The 18,408-nt window shown below is 50.0% G+C and overlaps 1 protein-coding gene across 3 annotated transcripts in view; it reads right to left on the bottom strand.

The window, feature by feature from the left end:
• Positions 1-18,097, bottom strand: part of SALL3 (spalt like transcription factor 3) — a 35,795-nt gene extending 17,698 nt beyond the window's left edge. For all 3 annotated transcript variants that reach the window (XM_080380328.1, XM_080380330.1, XM_080380329.1), the window contains exon 1: positions 10,779-18,097. In XM_080380328.1, coding sequence (XP_080236454.1) covers positions 10,779-10,857 — 79 coding nt within the window. In that variant the 5' untranslated portion in view covers positions 10,858-18,097. The remainder of the gene's footprint in view (positions 1-10,778) is intronic.
• Positions 18,098-18,408: the final 311 nt, after the last annotated feature.

Genomic DNA, 18,408 nt, shown 5'->3' with positions numbered 1-18,408 from the left:
ACGATCGGTGCTGGCTCTGCTCTCACGGGAACACGTGCCCGTTCGTGCTACTGCAGGGGCACCAGCCTGCGCCCAGCTGAGGGTCACCTGCCGCTTGGGTCTGTATCCCTCCTGCCCTCCGCTCCCAAGCCCCAAACCCAGGGAGCATACTTTTCAAATGACCAATCTAAGTTCATTCAGCTCTGCATCTGTCTTGAAATAGTCAAGGACTGCTGTTGAAAAATATTTTAGAGCCATTACGGCTTTTTTGTTCCCCCACATCAACTTCAAAGCAGGCACAAAAAGAACCTCACCTTAGTTTTTTCCATGTAGGATAAACGATTTTGGCATTTCTTAAGAAAACAAACAAGTTCAATCTCTCTGAAAGCTGCACCTCCCTGCCCTGGTAAGCAAGCAGGTGACACAGGCGGCACTGAGGGAAGCGCTGTTTTGCCATCGGTGACAGTGACAGTACACTCCCTGCACAGCACGCTGGGGCCACTAAGATGCTTCGCAGAGCGACAGACCAGGGCCTCAGTCCAACGACTCCTACCCAGAGAAGCAGCCTTTACTCGCACTGGGAACCACCACCGAAATGAATGGGAGCGAGAGAGTAGGAACCAGTCACACAAACAGCACCCCTGAGGTCCTGCCCCAGAGAAGCACTCCACAGGGGAAAAAGCAAGACTGAGAATAAAAACGGCTGAATATTTTTTAATGTCTATAAATGTGCGTTGGAGAAATGGACATTGCCCTAGTATTTCACAAATAAGGTTTTTAACATCCCTGTCAGTAGAACTTATTAATACGGAAGCACCAGGTTACTGTATCTGCTGTTGCTTTTGAAGTGTAAGTCTTCACTGGCTTCAACAGGGAGTAAAGCCTGAAAGCATACGCCTCCCCACAAAAGGGTATTTTTGTTGTTTGGGAAAACTCGATCACTTTATGAGTGACAGAAAGCAATACCAAAATTTTGTAGTTACTCCAGATTATTAAAAACATTAAAGGTTAAAATATTAACCTAAAAATTATTTTTTGGGTTTAGTTACAGCATATACCAATTACAGGAAAACACAGCCTTTTGCATACTTCCTTATGATTTACAGTTTGCTTCGTTTTCTGATAAACTATGACGTGCTTAAATCCACCATGTACTGAAGAATTTAATCTTTTCATTTTCCTGAAGAGAAATAATAATTTTTATTCTTAGAGTGAGGATGTGGTGCAGTAAAAATTTGCAGGGACTTTTCCGGAATTAATCGAGCACTTGCTTAATCTTATAGACATGGGCTGAATTTTGCAGTTCTTAGTTACACAAAAGGTGTTGAATAGGAGTTTTGTCAAGCAGTCAGGATCTCAGCCACTAATAACCTCTCAGTTATTTTCTTTTTCTCATTAGTAGTCTAACAGCTAACAGACTAATCTGAGGCTGCTACGGGATACAAGATGAATTACAGCACGTAAAGCTTACCCTATGAAAACAGGTGAAAAACGGCAGCAGCATCTCTCAGGCGGTACCCGGGGCAGGGGACTCAGCGGGTACCAACCGGTAGAGCTGCAGGGGCCCCAGCAGCGCTCTGGCGCTGGGCATCGCTGGGCTCTGGCCCTACGATCAGCCCACAGAAACACAAACGCAGCGATTTTGAGAAAGTCATTTTGGGCTGGAGCTGCCCGAGGCTGCTCAGGTGCTCTGCCGGCTTGGCGAGGGGGGTACGGGGGCTGGCACCCCGACGCAATGGGTGTACAGGGGGCTGGCACCCTGAGGCAAGGGGGGTGTCGGGGCCTGGCACCCCGAGGTGAGGGGGGTACGGGGGCTGGCACCCCGAGGCTTTGCTCTGCCCCCTTTACCAAGCTCACCGGCCCCAAGGCATCCCCAGCTGGAGCAGTGCATGGCTGCAGGGAGGATGGGGATGGCCTGCTTCCTCGCATACCTGAGGAAGGGAGAGGGCTCAAAGGGTGCCGCAGGTCCCCCGGTCAACATGTAGAGCTGAGAAAAAAATTGCCACAGCTTCTGACCTCACGCATGCAGGATTTTTCAACCCAGCTTTACTAATTCTGAATTTTTATCGCAGGCATATGTCTGTGCCCTGTGTGAGAGGAAAGCCTCTTGCATGATGTGCAAGGGAAAATACAGTGAATGGATGCTTCCAAAACGCTGCCATCTACTTCTGCGACACAGACTGAAATTAAACATCGCACTCTAGTCAGGTTAATTCTGAAAACGCATGCTGTCTGTGAAAGGCCCCCTTCACTAGGGCTAGCTGCTTCCAGCCCCGCAAAAGCCCCAATCAAACACCGGGTTTCATCTTTGCTCCAGAATCTTTTGATTTTGTCTCAACTTAAATCACTTGTAGTTCTGTACACGTGAATGGCCTGAAAAGCACCTTTTCAATTATATTAAATGAGGACTACTGCAATCAAATGTTCCCTGACAATTGGGTATTTTGTTGTACTTTGTTACTCTGTGTCACAGAGCCCCCAAATTATGTATGATTCATAAGACACTTGAGTAAAACCAGGTAAGAGAACCAACATTTTCTAGGCTTTCATCTATTTCATGTTGCTGATTCCTTCCTGAAGCATTCAAGCAATGTAAAGGAATCCAACAAATGCGTGAGCAGAATATTTTCTGAAGCTTCTTTTTGGGCTCTATGCAGTAATAATAAGGAAAGCATAGAAAAGTGTTGTATGAATTACTATTACTCCTATGTTCAGAGCTGCATAATTGAGACAATATTTTCTACATGTGGGAATCTCAGGAATAAAAACACACCCCACTGATCTTTCACTGAGCAGCAGTGTACAAACTGGGAAGAAGTTTCAGAAAAAACTGTGTTTGTTAACATTAGCTGATGCTAAAGATAAAATGTCTGCTAACTATGAAGACAGATGTACAAAATGCTCTCACATGCAAATCCAATAATAATTTCAAAGTGCAACTCACAGCATTTTTATCTATTTAAACAACCAATGTTATAAATAAAACTCTGAGCATGGTGCTCTGATACAGGACAATTATTTACTACTATCATGAGAATACACAAACTTATATTTGCCTGAGCTCAATTGAAATAAAATAAGAAAATATATTTTAAAACACTCATAAATTTGTTTTCAAAATTATACTCATTTGGAAACAGTAGCCTTGTAGCAACGTATTGATCCTTGAGAAGAACAGTATTACTTTTTCCTTAGCTTTATCATCTCTTACAATTGGCGGAGCTTTTAAAGAAAGTTTTCTTAAATTGTTAGAACACGTTTATTTTCTTGCAAATTAATTCTTTTTAACTCTTTATGATAGCTTTGAATCCCATAAAAAAAAGATGAATTATCACATACTGAGCCCAAGCTGTGAAACAGGAGGAGACAAATAGAGACCCCTACTGTGTTTAACAATGTAGAAGAAATTCCAGACTCAAAAGAAAAATTTTCTGTCCTTTTTCTCAGACCACAGAAGCTGTTAGTGTGGATGTGAACAGTGGAGGGCACTCTTGCTATGCAAAACCTAGGACTGACCTGGCATGCTGGGTCTGAGCTGTTCAGTAGCCTAAATCTCAGAATTTGTTAAGTAACAGCCACCTGTGGCACAGGCACGAACTGTATTCTGCTGAAAACATTTGCAGTTTCTAATCTGTGCAGTGAAGCACTTTGTTATCTCAAACACTGGCACCTTTCTACGTGTACGCAGATGTGGAACAGATGCAAGCCTCACAAATTGTTTGGAATATCTGCACAAGGTATCATATTAAATAAGACCTGCGTTATGTTTTTCACAACCATATAAACTGCTACTCGGTTGGCTGTTACAGCATGTATACATTAATTTCGGCTTGCATAGAATTTGTGTACCAATATGCTGATGTCTGCAAGAACCAAGTTTATTTGGAATGCAACAAGTTTTATTTGGAATCCTAAAAAAACCCCAAACTAGTTCAATGCTTTTAACATAGCTGGTATGAAAAAGACACTGAAAAAAAACAAACCAAAACAAATAGACTGGATGAAAGCAGTAGAGCACTAGATTCTGCATACCTTTCCTATTTGGAAAAGTATATAATTAACTACACCTTAAACTACGCAACTGTAACACCCTGCAGAATGAAGCCAGCCACTCTGAACCACCACAGAGACGCTAACAGCTCTGTGCTTGGGGGCTCACAGCAAGCGAAGCCAAGGTGAGGACCAGTCCTGCATCTCCTCGGCATCTCAAAACTCAACTTACAAGTACTGGCCTCAATGGCACCACTACTTTGAGTAAAATTACTTACATGCAAGGAGCGCTTGGAAGAGCAAACCCAGCGTGGTTCAACACCAGTTGGGCAGCTCAGTCGTTTTGCTCATTTACCGTTCTTGTCTACTGCTGCATTGCACAGGATAGCAAAGCACGTAAAGATCTAAACAAATTTGTTAGCTTTCACCATCTGCAGCTTTGGTGACTTTACTGCATCAACAAAATCATAAAATAAAATTATCAAATGGCACAAGCAGAAGGTATCTCCCGAAACACTGAACAGCAAGTCAGTTTTGAATAACTGGAAAAAAAACCTGGCACCTGCAGGGTTAATTAAGCAGCTCAAGATGCTGGGCTTCACAAAAGGAAACCTTTTTCCTTCTTGAAGAACTGTAAACACTTGTGCTGAACTAGATGGGCATTTGATAAGCTGTACAGCATGTAGCAAACTCCGAGGGATCTCTAGTTAACACTCAAATTCAGTGTTAACACTTAACAGAACAGTGGTAAGCCGTGCTGCCAAGGTCAACTGCACAGATGTACTAATTGTATTATGAGCTTGACATCTAGTGGCCACCCCTGGCAGGGCAAAGCAGGCAAAGGTTAAATCAGCAAGCCTTGTCAGAGCACTCCTAACTACCCACCCTCGGGGAGATCCAGAGGAAGCTTGCTGGCACTCTGCGCCCCCACCTTCTCCCGGCTGCAGGCTGAGCTCCTGCAGCAGCCCGCTGCGCGGCCGCGCAGGGCAGCGCCCACCCGCACAGCACCCACCGCGCAGCACCCATCCCCGCAGCACCCATCCCTGCAGCATCCATCCCTGCAGCACCCACCCTGGCCAGCAGCTCCTGGAGGAGGTCAACAGCCTTCCCAAATATTTTGGGGTGCCTCGCTCTCTGTGTCAAAAGTTTGGAATGTTTTTGGTGTTTCCTTTTCAACTAGTGATAGGGTCCAAATTTTTTTTTTTTTTTGGGGGGGGAAGACATCAGTATTACAGACAGACAGGCAATCACCACTTCAGAAGGGCTCTTTTTAGAGATTTCGCTTAAATCTCTTGCCTACCCCATAATAACCGTTGTTCATGTGTGCTCACTTGGTGTACCCCAACTACAGCAAGGAAATACTAAAGACCCCGCTCTTCAGCCCACCACTTTTCAGCTTAAAAGCAACACAATTTTTAACTGTGTTTCATGATAGTTTTCTATCACCTTTTTCAACAATTATTTTTCTGGCTTTCCCAATTCTGAAGGGTTTTCCTTGATAAGAAGAAATGTACTCCATGTCCAACAGCACTGTAACTGAACCAGCTCCTGAAAATCTATTTTGAGCTAAATTCTCTATTTTTTTGTTAATGGAAAACCTTCACTACATTTAGTGGGAAATTTTAAGAGGGTGAAGAAAACAGCATTCTGGCCCTTTACATTTAAATGTACAGCTCAATAAAAACACACTGCTGGAACTACATTTACTCATGCTTTCTCTGAAAAATAAGTATTTCAAATTACTCATCTTACAAATGCAGTATTATTAAAGAAATTAGTTTTACATGCTCTATTTGGGGAAACATGTCAGTCCTCAACTATTTTAATGCCATGCCAGACCTGGTTTATTATCAGCAAAAGTGATTGACTCATGTCCTGACTGATGGATAGTCAACAGATATGCTTGTCCTGGCTTGGCAGTCAACAAATCAAATAAAGGAAAGATATGCACAAAATCTTCCCAAGATCAAACTATTTTTCAGAAATGGCACTAATACTCATTACTAATTTGCTTATTTTTACTCTTTTCTTTTTAAATGCCACCCATTTTTTGAATTGTAGCTTTTCCTCTTTCTTAGGGATGGAAAAGTCATTTTCAGCAGCTGAGTGTATGCATATTAATAGCTTAATTACAAAGAATTTAAACCACCACCTTCAAAATTTCCTCCCTGCCACCCCAGACGAGGAGCCCTCGTGCCCACCTCGGAGGTGGTGAGGCTTCCTCGGGATCAGCACCATCAGGTAAAATCTGACCCAGTTTTGGCTGCTTTCACTGTTACACAGACACCAGCACATCAGCTGATTGTTGTACTTTCCTCATTATTCCAAATGTTTTCCTACTGCTAACACAGTTCAAAATGTAGTATTTTAAAAATTATACAAATACAGATGTTACATAGTTTGAATGTTAAGCCTCTACCATAAGAGCAGAACTATTGATATAAAGTTTCAATTGCCGTTTCTTATCAAAGGGGCAATTTATAGCAATACTTAATTTGGCCTTTATTTTTCAAAACAAAAAGCCTTCTCTTGCAATGGCCTCAGAACAAACATTTGCAAAAATCACCCAAGTTTTATGTTTACTGACAGCTGCTTGTGACTTCTCAAGTTTTAAAAGCAATAGCGTCTAACCGATATGCAATAACCTCTGTTTTGCACGTAGGAATGTCCCTCCAAAATGTGTTTTTACGCTCAGACGAAGCTGGCTGCTCCACAAGAGCCGCGCTGCTGCTGGAGCGAGCATGTGTGCTGTGTACATGCTCCAGGAGAATAACCGAGTGCAGTCACGAGCTGCTCAAAACTGCACAGCCCAATCCCACTCCATCAGAATGAAAAAGATCCATTAGTTTAAACTATGCTGCATGCACTTAAGAGTGGGGGTGGGGAGCAGGTCCAATGCTTAAAGAAATGATTGTAAAAGGCACATTAGAAAACTGTCATTACACAGTTCACTACAAGATATCCCTTCCACCTCCGACTAAACAACAATGTATCTTTGCCAGAAACTTCGCATGAAAAAGTCCAAAGCATCATCTGTCACCACCCTTACCAGAACCTCACTTGCACACTCTTAAGAATCACTTCTCAGCACTACAAAAAAACCCTTTTATTATCCCTACTTTAAAAACACAAACCCTGTATCTGTGGTTTAACATAAATATTAATTGGAGTTCAAGTATGTGCATTATATCTATAATTCTGATTCATTTGTAATCTGTTGAATTAGGCAAGTGTATTAGAAATGTAATTCCAGCTATTACAATGCTTTACATTTACTGGGAAAACGAGATTATTGTGTTCTACAGGCAGTCATCTGAGTCCTGCTGCTGCTGGTTTTAAATGATTTCCATCATATCTACTAATTTAGTAACCTCAAAGTGTGGTTTTTTTTTTAAATAGGTATCTTTTGTTCACTCTTCAACAGTGCAATTATTCAAGCAATATATCATGGCCAGCTGTTTGTTAACACTTCCTTTTGAAATTATTACAAAATACATTTTTAGCATTATACTTCTGACAAATAATTTCAAACGATTCTGAATGTAAATCTGTAGCTGATGACATTGCTAATTATCATCAGATTTCCCACAGTTTCTCACCCCCATGACACTGCCCTGTTTGAAGGCAGTTGTGTGATGCTGTAGCCCAAGCTGGCTATAAAATCATTTGCTCTGATTCTAAAACTTCTGGGCCCACGTTAGCACCAAAGTTATGGCGAGACCAGGCGACTTAAAATGCGGCCTAACACTGGCCGTGCCCCTGCTCCCCGCTGCGCCGGCCGCCTCTGGGCTCCAAGGGCCACCTTCATGGGACGCTCATTTTTAAAAGCTTTGCTTAATACAATCTATTTTGAGGTGATATTAAATGCGATTTCATTAAATAAATAATCAGCTTCGCCTGCTTAATCTCACGTTAACAACAAGTTCCACCTCTGAAGATAAAACAGCCACATCAGTGAAAAGGCTCTGAGCAGCAGGCACCGCTGCTGGAACAGCTCGCCTTCTGGAAACGACAAATACCCTGGCACCCTGCAAACTATTTTTGGCCTGTTGCAAAATGCGCTCAGGAACTGTAGCAATATCTTGATTCCAGCCCTGAACAGAAACGAAGAGCACTGACTTGACAAGAAGTGCTTTAATTCACGAGATCTGGAGCGGTCATTATATCTGGCCTATAAAACTGCTTTCAGTATAGCAATCGTTAGGCTTCCTAATATAATGTGTAAATGATTTACACCACACCACAGTGCACCAGATAGCTCCTCTGCTCGTGTGTCCTGCCTCCACCTTACTCACATTTCCCAAATGAAAGTGCAAAACCAACAGCACTACTTTGGCTTGTTAATTGTTAACTATGCAGGGTTTCACTCTATTAATTAAAATATGTTTTAATAAAAGGAAACATAGCACATTTTGATAACGGCCTTCTAAGGCTGAAAAGTATTTACATTGTTGCATTTTAGGGCTGCTGTGAAAGCCGATTTTGTGCTATTCAGGGACCACAATAATAACGCTTTAAAATTCCTCACTGGGATGCAATGTAGTCCTTTTGATGGAAAGACTGTCTTTCTCATTCGGCAGAAATAAATCCATTCATTTGATCATGTAGTCATTGAGGGCAATACAAAACAAACCAAGTGTGAGAAATTCTATGTGATGAAGTAAACAAAACAAAACCCCCCCAAAAAGGGGAAAAAAAAAAAAACATTTCCATGACAAAAAGATTCTTTGTCCTTAATCTACCCACCATATGCAAGCGTTTCTTTTTAGCATATCTCTTGTTCTAATCTCGGGTGACATGGCTACATAGATAAGATTCACAAAACAAAACAAAAACCTAGTTTAACAATTTTTTTAAATTTATTGACTTGCCAGGAGTGTCATAATGAAGTAGCAGCGTTTTATTTTTCTGAGCTGAAATGGATTCAGAGCATGTAAAAGTTTATAATGCCAGTGATCAATTCTTAGTCCTAGCACCCACCCCAACACAGGCTGGGCTCAACAAATGTTGTTGACATAATAAAATTCTAATTCTCATCTGTTTGCCTATATTCAATTATTTTATGCGACCACCATTTCCTAAGAAAAAAAAAATATTTTTTTTTGCAAATGCCCCGCTCTGCTCCTCGGCTGTGACACACGGGAGCGTTTCCCTGTGCCTGCTGTTGTGAGCACCCCAGTGGCTTTTCCCGGAGCGGTGGCAGTAGCCCCCTTAGCAGCCCTGGCCACGGTGGGACTCCCTCCCTGGCTCCCCAAACGCCCTGGGAAGGAGCAGGAGGCCGAACGATTTGCCAGTCTGACAGATGTTTTAACCTGATGAAGTGGATTCACGCTGCCTTAAGCTTCAGGGCTGTAAAGTTCAGATACAATAGTCAAAATCCTCCTCGGGCTGCAACTTCGCTGCCTGGCTCTCCCCACGGATGCACCCTGGAAGTCATTCTGGGTTTGAAGCAGAAATGGGGTTTTTCTTTCTTTCCGAAGGGAGGGAGAGGGGGCAGAGAACAGCAGAGCCAGGGCCTACACCGCAAGCAGCGAACCTGGGGCTCCCACTCGGCCAGGCGAGCAGCTGGGCGAGCAGTGGGCTCTCTGCACAGAGGAAAAGAAAAACTTTCAAGTGGAAGCTCTCAACTTAGCCCAGGAAAGTGCGCGTGGGGTGTGGCGTGCTTTTGCAGGCTGCAATGCCAAGGGCTACTAAGGAAACTAAAATAATTTTTAAAAAATTAAAAAAAAAAAAAGGAAGGAAAAAAACCCCTGCAGCCCTCCTCTCGAAAAAAAACAGCACAGTGGAGACAGGAGTGACCGCAGCCCGGAGCCTCGCCGCTCTGGACACTTGTTCACCAGCAGCCTGGGCACCCAGATGCATAAAAGCGAAGCGTGCGCGTGCCTGCGTGCGGGGAGGGCGCGGGGAATGGCGGATGGGCGAGCCCCCCCCAGCGCCGGCAGCGCCCGCCGGGGGCGCCCCGAGCCCCCCGGGACCGGCCACCCCGCAGCACAGCCAGGAGGCCGGGGGGGAAAGGCGGGGGTGGGTGGGGGTGGTGCGGCCGAAGAGCTCAACCTCCTCGCAGATAATGCAATGAGCTCCGCAGCCCCCGGGGCGCCCTGCCCGCGGCCCCCGGGTCCTCTGCCTGCGGCCTTCGGGGTTCCCTCCCCGCTGCCGAGCAACGGCCCCCCCGCGCCGCCGGGGCAAGCGGGGGCAGCGGCCGGGGCAAAGCCCCCCCAGCCTGCGCCGGGCTGCCCGCGGGGGCGGCCTCTGGCATCGGCCGCGGCGGGGCTGCCCCGGGATCCCCCCCGGAGCTGGGGACCCCCCCCGGCCCCGGAGCCCGCAGCCCTGGGCAAGGGCATCCCGGCCGCCCCAACTTCGCTGCCAGCGGGGCGAGGGGAACATGGCTCCTGTCCGCACCGGTGTGTGTGTGTTTGCGTGTGCAGGAAAAAAGAGGTACCCGGAAAGCCGGGGGGGAGCGCAGCGGCGGGAGGCGGCGGCAGGCGCTGCGCCCGGTGCCCGCTCCCGCTCCCGCAGCCGCCCGAGCCCAGAGCGGGAGGGCCGGGCCGCCGAGCCCCGCCGCGGCACCGCGCTGGTGAGGCCAGGCGGGGGTACGGGGAGGGCCGCGGAGCCGGGGGGTGGGCGGCAGAAACTTGGCTAAACTGAGAACTTCTCAGTTCCGCTGCCTCTCCCCCAGCTGCTCTAATTCCCATTCTCCCGCTGCAGAGCGATCGCGCTCCCCTGCTCACCATCACCGTAAACCCACCTAGCTCGGCCGAAACGCGCTCACAAAAGAAGAGAGAAGGAGAACGCGGCGCGGGAGCCCTTACCGTGCTCAGAAACTACCTCCGCTTGCAGCTCTTCGTCCGACTTGAGATGCTGGGGTTTCGCTTGCTTTCGACGAGACATGCTGCTAACTGAGCCGTCTTGACTCTGCTTTTTGCAGTGGCATCAGCGACGCGGAGGTGGGAAGGGGGGAGGAATTGGGAACGAGGGAATGGGGCTGGAAATAACTGTTCGCAAATAAAAGTCGAGTTGCAAAACAAACCAAACAACAACAGAAAAGGCAACCAACCAAGCAAACAACAACAACAAAAAAAAAAAAAAAAGAGAGAGAGAAAGAAAAGGAAAAAAAAAAAAAAAGGCAAGGCTAACCAGCCAACCAAACTGGGAGTGAGTGGGTGAGCGGGTGAGTGGGTGAGCGAGTGGGGGATTAGCCGGGCGGGGTGTGCGCGGTGCGGCGGGGAGTGCGCGGCGGGCTGGGGCGGCTGCGCGGAGCGCGCATGGGGCTCTGTAATTATGATTGTGAATAATGCATGGCGATTAATGGTGCTGGGGGCGAGCGCGGATTGGCGCGGCTCCAGCGGACTCAGGCTGCATATGTAAATGAAGGACGGGGCTCCGCAATTAGCCGCTTCGCTCCGCCAAATGATGCGTCTCCCCGGCACCGGCAGCGCCGCCTGCGAGAGGCACCGACCGCGGCGGCGGCAGCAGCGGCGGCGGCAGCGACACACACGCACCGCGCAGGAGGGCTCTGTTTTGCACACACTTTACACAACATATGTGCAAGGTTCACTTGCTGGGGGAGGTCACGATCTTCGCTTTTCTGTCTGTCTTTCTCTCTTCCCCCCCGGCTCTCAGTTTCTTTTGCGCTGCTTTTTGCTTTCTTTTCCGGCGGTTTTGTGTGTGTGTGTGTGTGTGTCCGTGTCCCTTCTTTCTTTCTTCACATCACTCTGCGTCCTCTTCTCTCTTGGTCTCTTTCCCCAGAAGTTGATCTGCAAGGCATCTGATTTCTGTGTGCGTGTGAGTAATTTCTCCCCGGGAGGAAAAGAAACTTTTGTGTACGCTTTTTCCGTGGTCCTTTGCTGTTCGGTGCCCGTGTGCGTTGCTTTGCTCTTCTCTCCCTTGATCTTCACACGCCTGCCTTTAACCCGTCCTCCATCCCGCCTTCCCCGCCGCTCTCTGTCTCCCCTTCCCGGGTGACTTTTGTTCCCTGCTCCCGGAGCCGCACGCACGCACACGCCGCGGACCTCGGGCAGTTTTCCCTTTCACCTCTCCTTCCTCCTTTGTCTTGCAGCTTCTCCCTCCGAGCAGAGCCTCCCCGCTGGTGGTGGTCACTTCCTGTTGTCCATTGGTAGGAAGTTTTTTTTTCTCTCTCTCCCCCTCTCGCCCAGGTTGCAGTGACTTTTGGTGCCACTCTCGGCCCCCCCGGGCCGCCGGCGCCCCGTTAGCTAATGACAGCGGTCCCGCGTGTGCGCCGATGAGCAAGTCCTCGGTCTCCAGCAAACAGTATCGATCCTCTGGCAGATTTGGGGGGGTGGGGGGTGGCGGGGGGTGTTGTCGCAGGGGTGACCCCCCCTTCCCTGCCTCGCCTCGCTCGCAGCGCGCCGGCGGCCGCTCCCTGCGCGGCGGCTGCGCCGCTCGGTGCTGCGCTCCGTGCGGAGGAGCGGTGCGCGCCCCGCGGCCGCTCTCGCTTTCGGGCAGATAAACTTTCAAGTTTGGGAGCGGTGCGGGTCAGACGGCGGCTCCTCCTACTCTCCTCCTCCTCCTCCGCCTCCCGCCGCGCCGCCGGGGCTGCCGCCGGGGCTGCCCCCAGCCCGCAGCCCGCTCCGCTCCCCGCCGCCGCCGAGCCTCCCTCTCCGCACGCCCTTTCCCAACAGCCGCTTTTCTGCCAGGCCCCCCCGTTTTTTGTAAAAGTAAGAGGGGGGGTGGGTGGGGAGGGGGGGAGGGAGAGCCTCCCCCCCGCCGCGCTTTCCCCTCTCGATCGCATTACAAGTTGCCGGGGAGCCGGGCTGAGCCTCCCCGCCCCGTCCCGCCGCCCCGCGTCCCCTCCCGCCCCGTCCGGCCCCCGGGGAGGCGGGCGGTTCCGCAGCCGCGCAGCAGCCCCGGCGCTCCGGTCTCCGCCGCAAGTTGCCGCTCCGCTCCGCGCCGCCGGCCCCGCCGCCCCCGCCGCGCTCCCATGGCGGGCAGCCGCCGCTAGGATGTACCCGCCGTCGCCGATCGCCGCCGCGCCGCGCTGCACCGCGCAAGGGCCCGCGCTGCGCGCACCGCCCGGGCGCGCCGGGGCGGCCGGTGTGCTGCGGGGGCGGGGGACTCCGCCAGCGGCCCCTGCCACCCTCCCTGCTGGCGGTTTTTATTGTTTATTTTAAATTTTTTTATTTTTCATTTAAAAAAATATTACTTGTTTCTTATTTATATTTTTAAAATTATTTAATTTTTAATTGTTAATTGTTAAATTTCTTTATTTTTATTTTTTTCCCCACTTTTTTCTGCTTTTTCCTGAACTCCGAGGTGCAGCCCGGCCCCTGCGCGCCGCTCACCCCACCCCGTGCCGCGCTCGGCGGAGCGGCCCCGGCGCCGGCCCTCGGCGGGGCGCACAGGCGCAGCCCACCTTGCCGGCCGCAGCGCGGGGGCGGGAGGGCGGCGGGCAGCTCCGCGTATGGGGCCGCGGATCAGTGAAAGGGATTTCCTCCTAATACCCCCGGCCCCCGTAATCCAGCCCTAGTCCTTAAACACACCGACCCCGGCGGCTGCGGAGCGCTGCGGCGCAGCTTTCCCCGCCGCCCGCTCGCTGCCCGCTGCGCGGGGGTGGGCGGCTCGGGCCGGCGGCCCCGTCCTCGTTTCTGTGCCGGCAGGGCAAACCAAATATAGTCGGAGGCGACAGTTTAGGCCACTCCGGACAGTTTGGTGACACGGATCCCGCCAGTGGTTTCTGTCGCGCAGGTATTCGTTGGAGACGGGCACGACCCCGCAGGGAGCGGCGCGGCCCGCGGGTCGGAGCGGCGGGGCCGGGGGCGCTGCCCGTCCCTCGGTGCCGGGTGCACCGGGGCCTGGCTGCGCGCCTGCTTAAACAACCTGGCTGCTCTGTAAATCGTAACGCATCTCGTCGCCGTGCTCCATCCTCGCTGAAAGTTTGGTCGCGCTGAAAGCGCTTCGTGTAAATTACCAGGCGACGGCCGTGATGGTTGAAATCTGGTGTAATTTTCTAATATGAAGTGGGATGGGACGAGCCCCATTAATTGAGTGTGGGTGTTGTGTGTATGTGTGGGGGGGGTTCCCGTCAGAAGTAGGGATTTATTGCACGAGGCACAGCCTGGCAGGGCGCTGCCGGCTGTGTATATGCTGCGCTATGGGGTGGGCAAGTGCAGGTGAGAGCGTCCGTGTGCCCCCGGCGCCGCGGTCACGCGTGGGCAGGGGCTCCGTGCTGCGGCGCCGCTCCTCGACCCGCCGCGGGGGCAGGGGTCTGCCGCCCCCGCCCGGAGCGTTTGCCTGGGGGAGAGAGGACGCACTTTAACCTCGCCCAGGCGCTTTTTCCCCAATTGCAGCAGTACCAGGGATGTGTCAGTTTTCATCCAGTCATCTTCTGAAAGGATTTAGTGCTGTTGCTCGGGCAACATTTTTTTTTTTCCTCCCCCCTAAACTTTGGCGTTTTCTGTTGCTCGGTGCCTGGTAGCTCCCCCAGCAGCGGACTATTTCTCGAAGGGCGTTTTAGAAGTGCCTTTCTTAGAGCGCGGTGTGGGGGAAGGAAAGAAAGAAAAAATAAAAATAATTTAAAAAGAAAGACAACTCATTGACAGCATTATAAAAACAAAACTTTGTCATTTGTAAAAAGTAAATGAAAATTAGTATGATTTTGCGGAACGTGAGAGAATCTTTAAGTGGAAAATTAAATAATCCCGTCTTTAATGTTTAATGAAGAATGGAGAACACAACAGGCAAGAAAGGCATAATTAGCAGATTTGTATCTCTTGACATTAACATATTCTAGGGTTTCAAGTGATACATTTTACGGTTTTCTTTTCCCTTACGCCGCTCGCTTTCCCACTTTTTCTTGGGGCGAAGGGACCCGCCGGGAAGCCCGGGGGTTGGCGGAGCCGGTGGCCGGGCGGCCGCTGCCCCCCCCCCCCGGCCCGGGCCGCTGTCCCCCGTCCCGCCGGGCCCCGCCGGGAGGCACCGCGGCCACCGGCGCAAATCGCCGGGGGAAAGTTTCTATCCGATCAGCGCGGAAAACCCTGCCCGAGCGGAGGGCTCGGAGGGAGAGTGGAAAGTTATGAAGCGATACGCGTCTCCTCTGGCCCGTGCACCCCCTTCGCCCCCCCCCTCCCCTCCCCGGCTCCCCGTTACACCGCAAAGTTTTCCACGGACCTTTTAATTAATCTTCCTGACTCGAGGGCGAGAGAAAAAAAAAAAAAAAGAAAAGAAAAAAAAGATGCGTTCGCTGAAGTTGGGCTGCGAAAAACACGGCCGCTGCGGGGGGGTGGGATTGCTTGGCCGCGTAAATCTCTGCGCGCCCGCACGGGTGGGTGCGCGCAGGCAAGCGGGGTGCGCGGCACCGCGCACGGTGCGCGGAGCGGCGGGGCCGGCAGCCACGCGTGTCCCGGCGCAACGCGCCACCGCCCGCGTCCCCTCGCCCTGGCGGGTGGGTCCGCGGCGAGGCTGCACTGGCGGGGGGCAGCAAAACTTGTTTTTCTCTCCGTAATTAAATCTAATTTGTTAATCGTCGTCTCCTTTCGCGATGTTGCCTTCATGGTCAGGAGGGAAACGTTATTATTCTGCCTGCACAATAATATTATTTTCCGACTAGTACTTTATTTTTTACATTAATGGGGCACCTATTTACGCGTTTGCTTTAATTTTCGTCCTTATTCAGGGGTAATAAAAGCCTTCAGACAGCTTATCTGCCAGATGGATTCTGCACAGGGTGCGTAAGTAGTGCTGTCTGCTACACTTACGCCTCGTACAAGGTTGTTCTTAAACCCACGCAAGTTCCCCACGCGGGGAAACGGGGGTCTGGCGTGCCGTGCAGTCCATGGCGAGCTTTATAGCTGTGATTTTGCTCAGCAACTTTATTCGAAGGGGTGTGCAATGATTCGGGCTTTATTTTCTACCCTCTCCTACTCTTCCTGGCGAGCTGGAGGAGCATCTTCCCACCCCTTTCTGCACCACAACTTCTGTTTGAGGACCCTGGGGTTAAATCCAGCACAATTTTTTTCTGTTTGGAGCTGCAACAACTGACCGCTAATTCGTTCTCACATGAGCAAAGATATTACCATACTAATATTATTATTGGTAAGAAGAGGTAATTGATAACACCACCTGCCACTCTGCAGCAATCACGATGATAAATGTTTCCATCAGAGGGAAATCTGTGCTTGGTCTACCACAGCCTAACCCAAACAGCATGTCAAATGTCAATTATAAAGATGTTTCTTTTCTATTACAATTTTTTTGTGGAAAGCAACTGGCCCCACCACGGGATTTATAGAACCAGTCTACAACAGAACCATGCCTAAACGTTTTGCCTTAAACAATTAAGTTACTTTTGCTTTTATTTAATATCACGCCACCCCCGGATCTAAATAAACATCGATTCATATACACAAAAGCTTATGTTCACACTTAGCAAACTCCAATTACCGTCCACTTCCATTCTTTAACCTAACAGATGATGCATCAATTTAACCATCAATTTTAGATACTTCGTGGAATATTTGTAATACATAGAGTTGCGGGGACATTACCAAGGCAGCATACAGTTAAGTTCATGCATACGTGTCACGCACACATATAGATGCATAGGTGCTGTATATCTTAAATCACTGCATTTGTATCGCACGTCTGCCAGCACATGCTCCGGGAAGCACATGTAGGAACGCAGCGTGCGTATAAAATCAGGGCTTTTAGCCCCTTTGCAAAAATCTGTGTGCTTCCCAAAATGACAAGTGGGATGAATATTAAAATGTGTGTGCGTGTGTATAGATAGATATATGCATACCACACACCGGCACACAAAGGCACACGCGGACAACGTAACATTGCTCACTAACTCCAGCTACATAAATAGTGCCGTCAGATGTAAAAACTTCCATCCCCTTGGCTACAGATATGCTCAGGAGATTATTATTAGTTTGTATTAATAGATGCAGGCCTCAAAAGACGAAATCAGCTATTGATAATTGCAAGAAGTATACAGCAGCTACTGTATCGATCGGCTTGTCCCTTATTCCCCTGGTATAGGAGAGATAAGAAGACACACTCTTTAGTGCAATATAATTTCTTTTGACCTATCTGCTTGCTACAGACTTATGATGAATAGCCGCAGTGGTTAAAGTCCTTTATCACGAAAGTTACCCCTTGATATAATATTGATTCTTTATAACTAGCTCCAAACACAAAAATCAAACTGTCCACTTGACCATCATCATCATCAATATCATCACAAAGGCTCCGGAATAAAGATCAGGACAGGACTGAAAATGCTTTCTATAATCTGCCCACCTAATCTTTATTTGCTGATGATGAAAAGAAAAGGGGTGTGTGGGGGGGTGCGGGGGTGCGTGAGCGTGTGCGTGCCTGCCGCGGGGGCGAGCGGAACGGGGAATGTCATCTGAGCAAGCATTAAAAAATAAATAAATAAAAATAAAGGGGTTAAGGAAAAGACCCTTCAGCCTCCTTCAAAAGAAACCAGATGACGAGCACCCAAGTTAATGACCAGGCTGCGCAGCATCGCTCTCTGAAGGAGGGGAACGGAGTGCGGGGGAGGCCCGGCGCGGTGCCCCCCTCCCCCCCCCCCCCCCCCGAGCGGGGCGGTCCGAAGGTGCAGAGAGCCGGGGGGGAAGCGGGCACGGCGGGGGGGTCAGGCAGCGTCCCCCTTGGGCAGAGGCACGGCTAACAAGTCGTCTTCTCACTGTCTCTCCTTTCGCTGGTCCACGGAGCGATCCATCATTTATTTCCAGATCACCTGGTGATCCGTTAAAAAAAGAAAAAGAAAAAGGAAAAAAGAAAAAAAAAGAAAAAGAAAAAGAATAATTTTAAAAAAGCCCCACGGGGAAAAAAGGAGACTAGGAAACGAGCCGCTGATGTTTGGGCTGATGCTTAACATGCAGTATCTATAGGATGGTGTAGAAAAGAAAGAGCATAGTCCACATGTATATTGCCTTAAATTAACGGTATTTTCTTTGCCTTCCCTCTCACAGTACCAGCGTGCTTTTGCTCAGGGTTGCATTAGCACAATCACCAGTAATTACAAGCGTGTGTAGACTGGGAGAACGAAGATTGGGAAGGTGGGAGGTGGGACGTGCTTCCCCCTTGGAGCAATCAGGACCGGGAAGGGTCTCGTTCCCCGCAGCCGGTACGTCGGTCGCGTTGGGGGGGGGGGGGGGGGGTTGGGTAGAACCGCATCCGAGCCCGGGGGCCATCTCAGCACAAGTTTGCACTCCTCGGGCGAGCAGGGGGGGCGGGGGGGGGCGCGGCAGCTGAGTTGTGCTCAGTCCATCCAGCGCCCCGAGGGAGGGCTGAACCCGCAGGGGGAGGATGCTCCTGCCGCGGGCATTCTTCGGGGATAACGGGCCGGGCGGCGGGGAGCCCAGCCCAGCCCAGCCGTGGGCGCTGGCCAGGACACGCCGTGCCCGTGGCAGCCAGCGTGCGGGGCCCGCACTGCCCGCTGCTCCCCGGGGGCTG

The sequence above is a fragment of the Falco punctatus genome, assembly GCF_963210335.1.
Source record: "Falco punctatus genome assembly, chromosome: 3".
NCBI lineage: Eukaryota > Metazoa > Chordata > Aves > Falconiformes > Falconidae > Falco > Falco punctatus.
The sequence above is the reverse complement of the archived record's forward strand: the minus strand, read 5'-3'. Positions and strand labels throughout refer to the sequence as shown.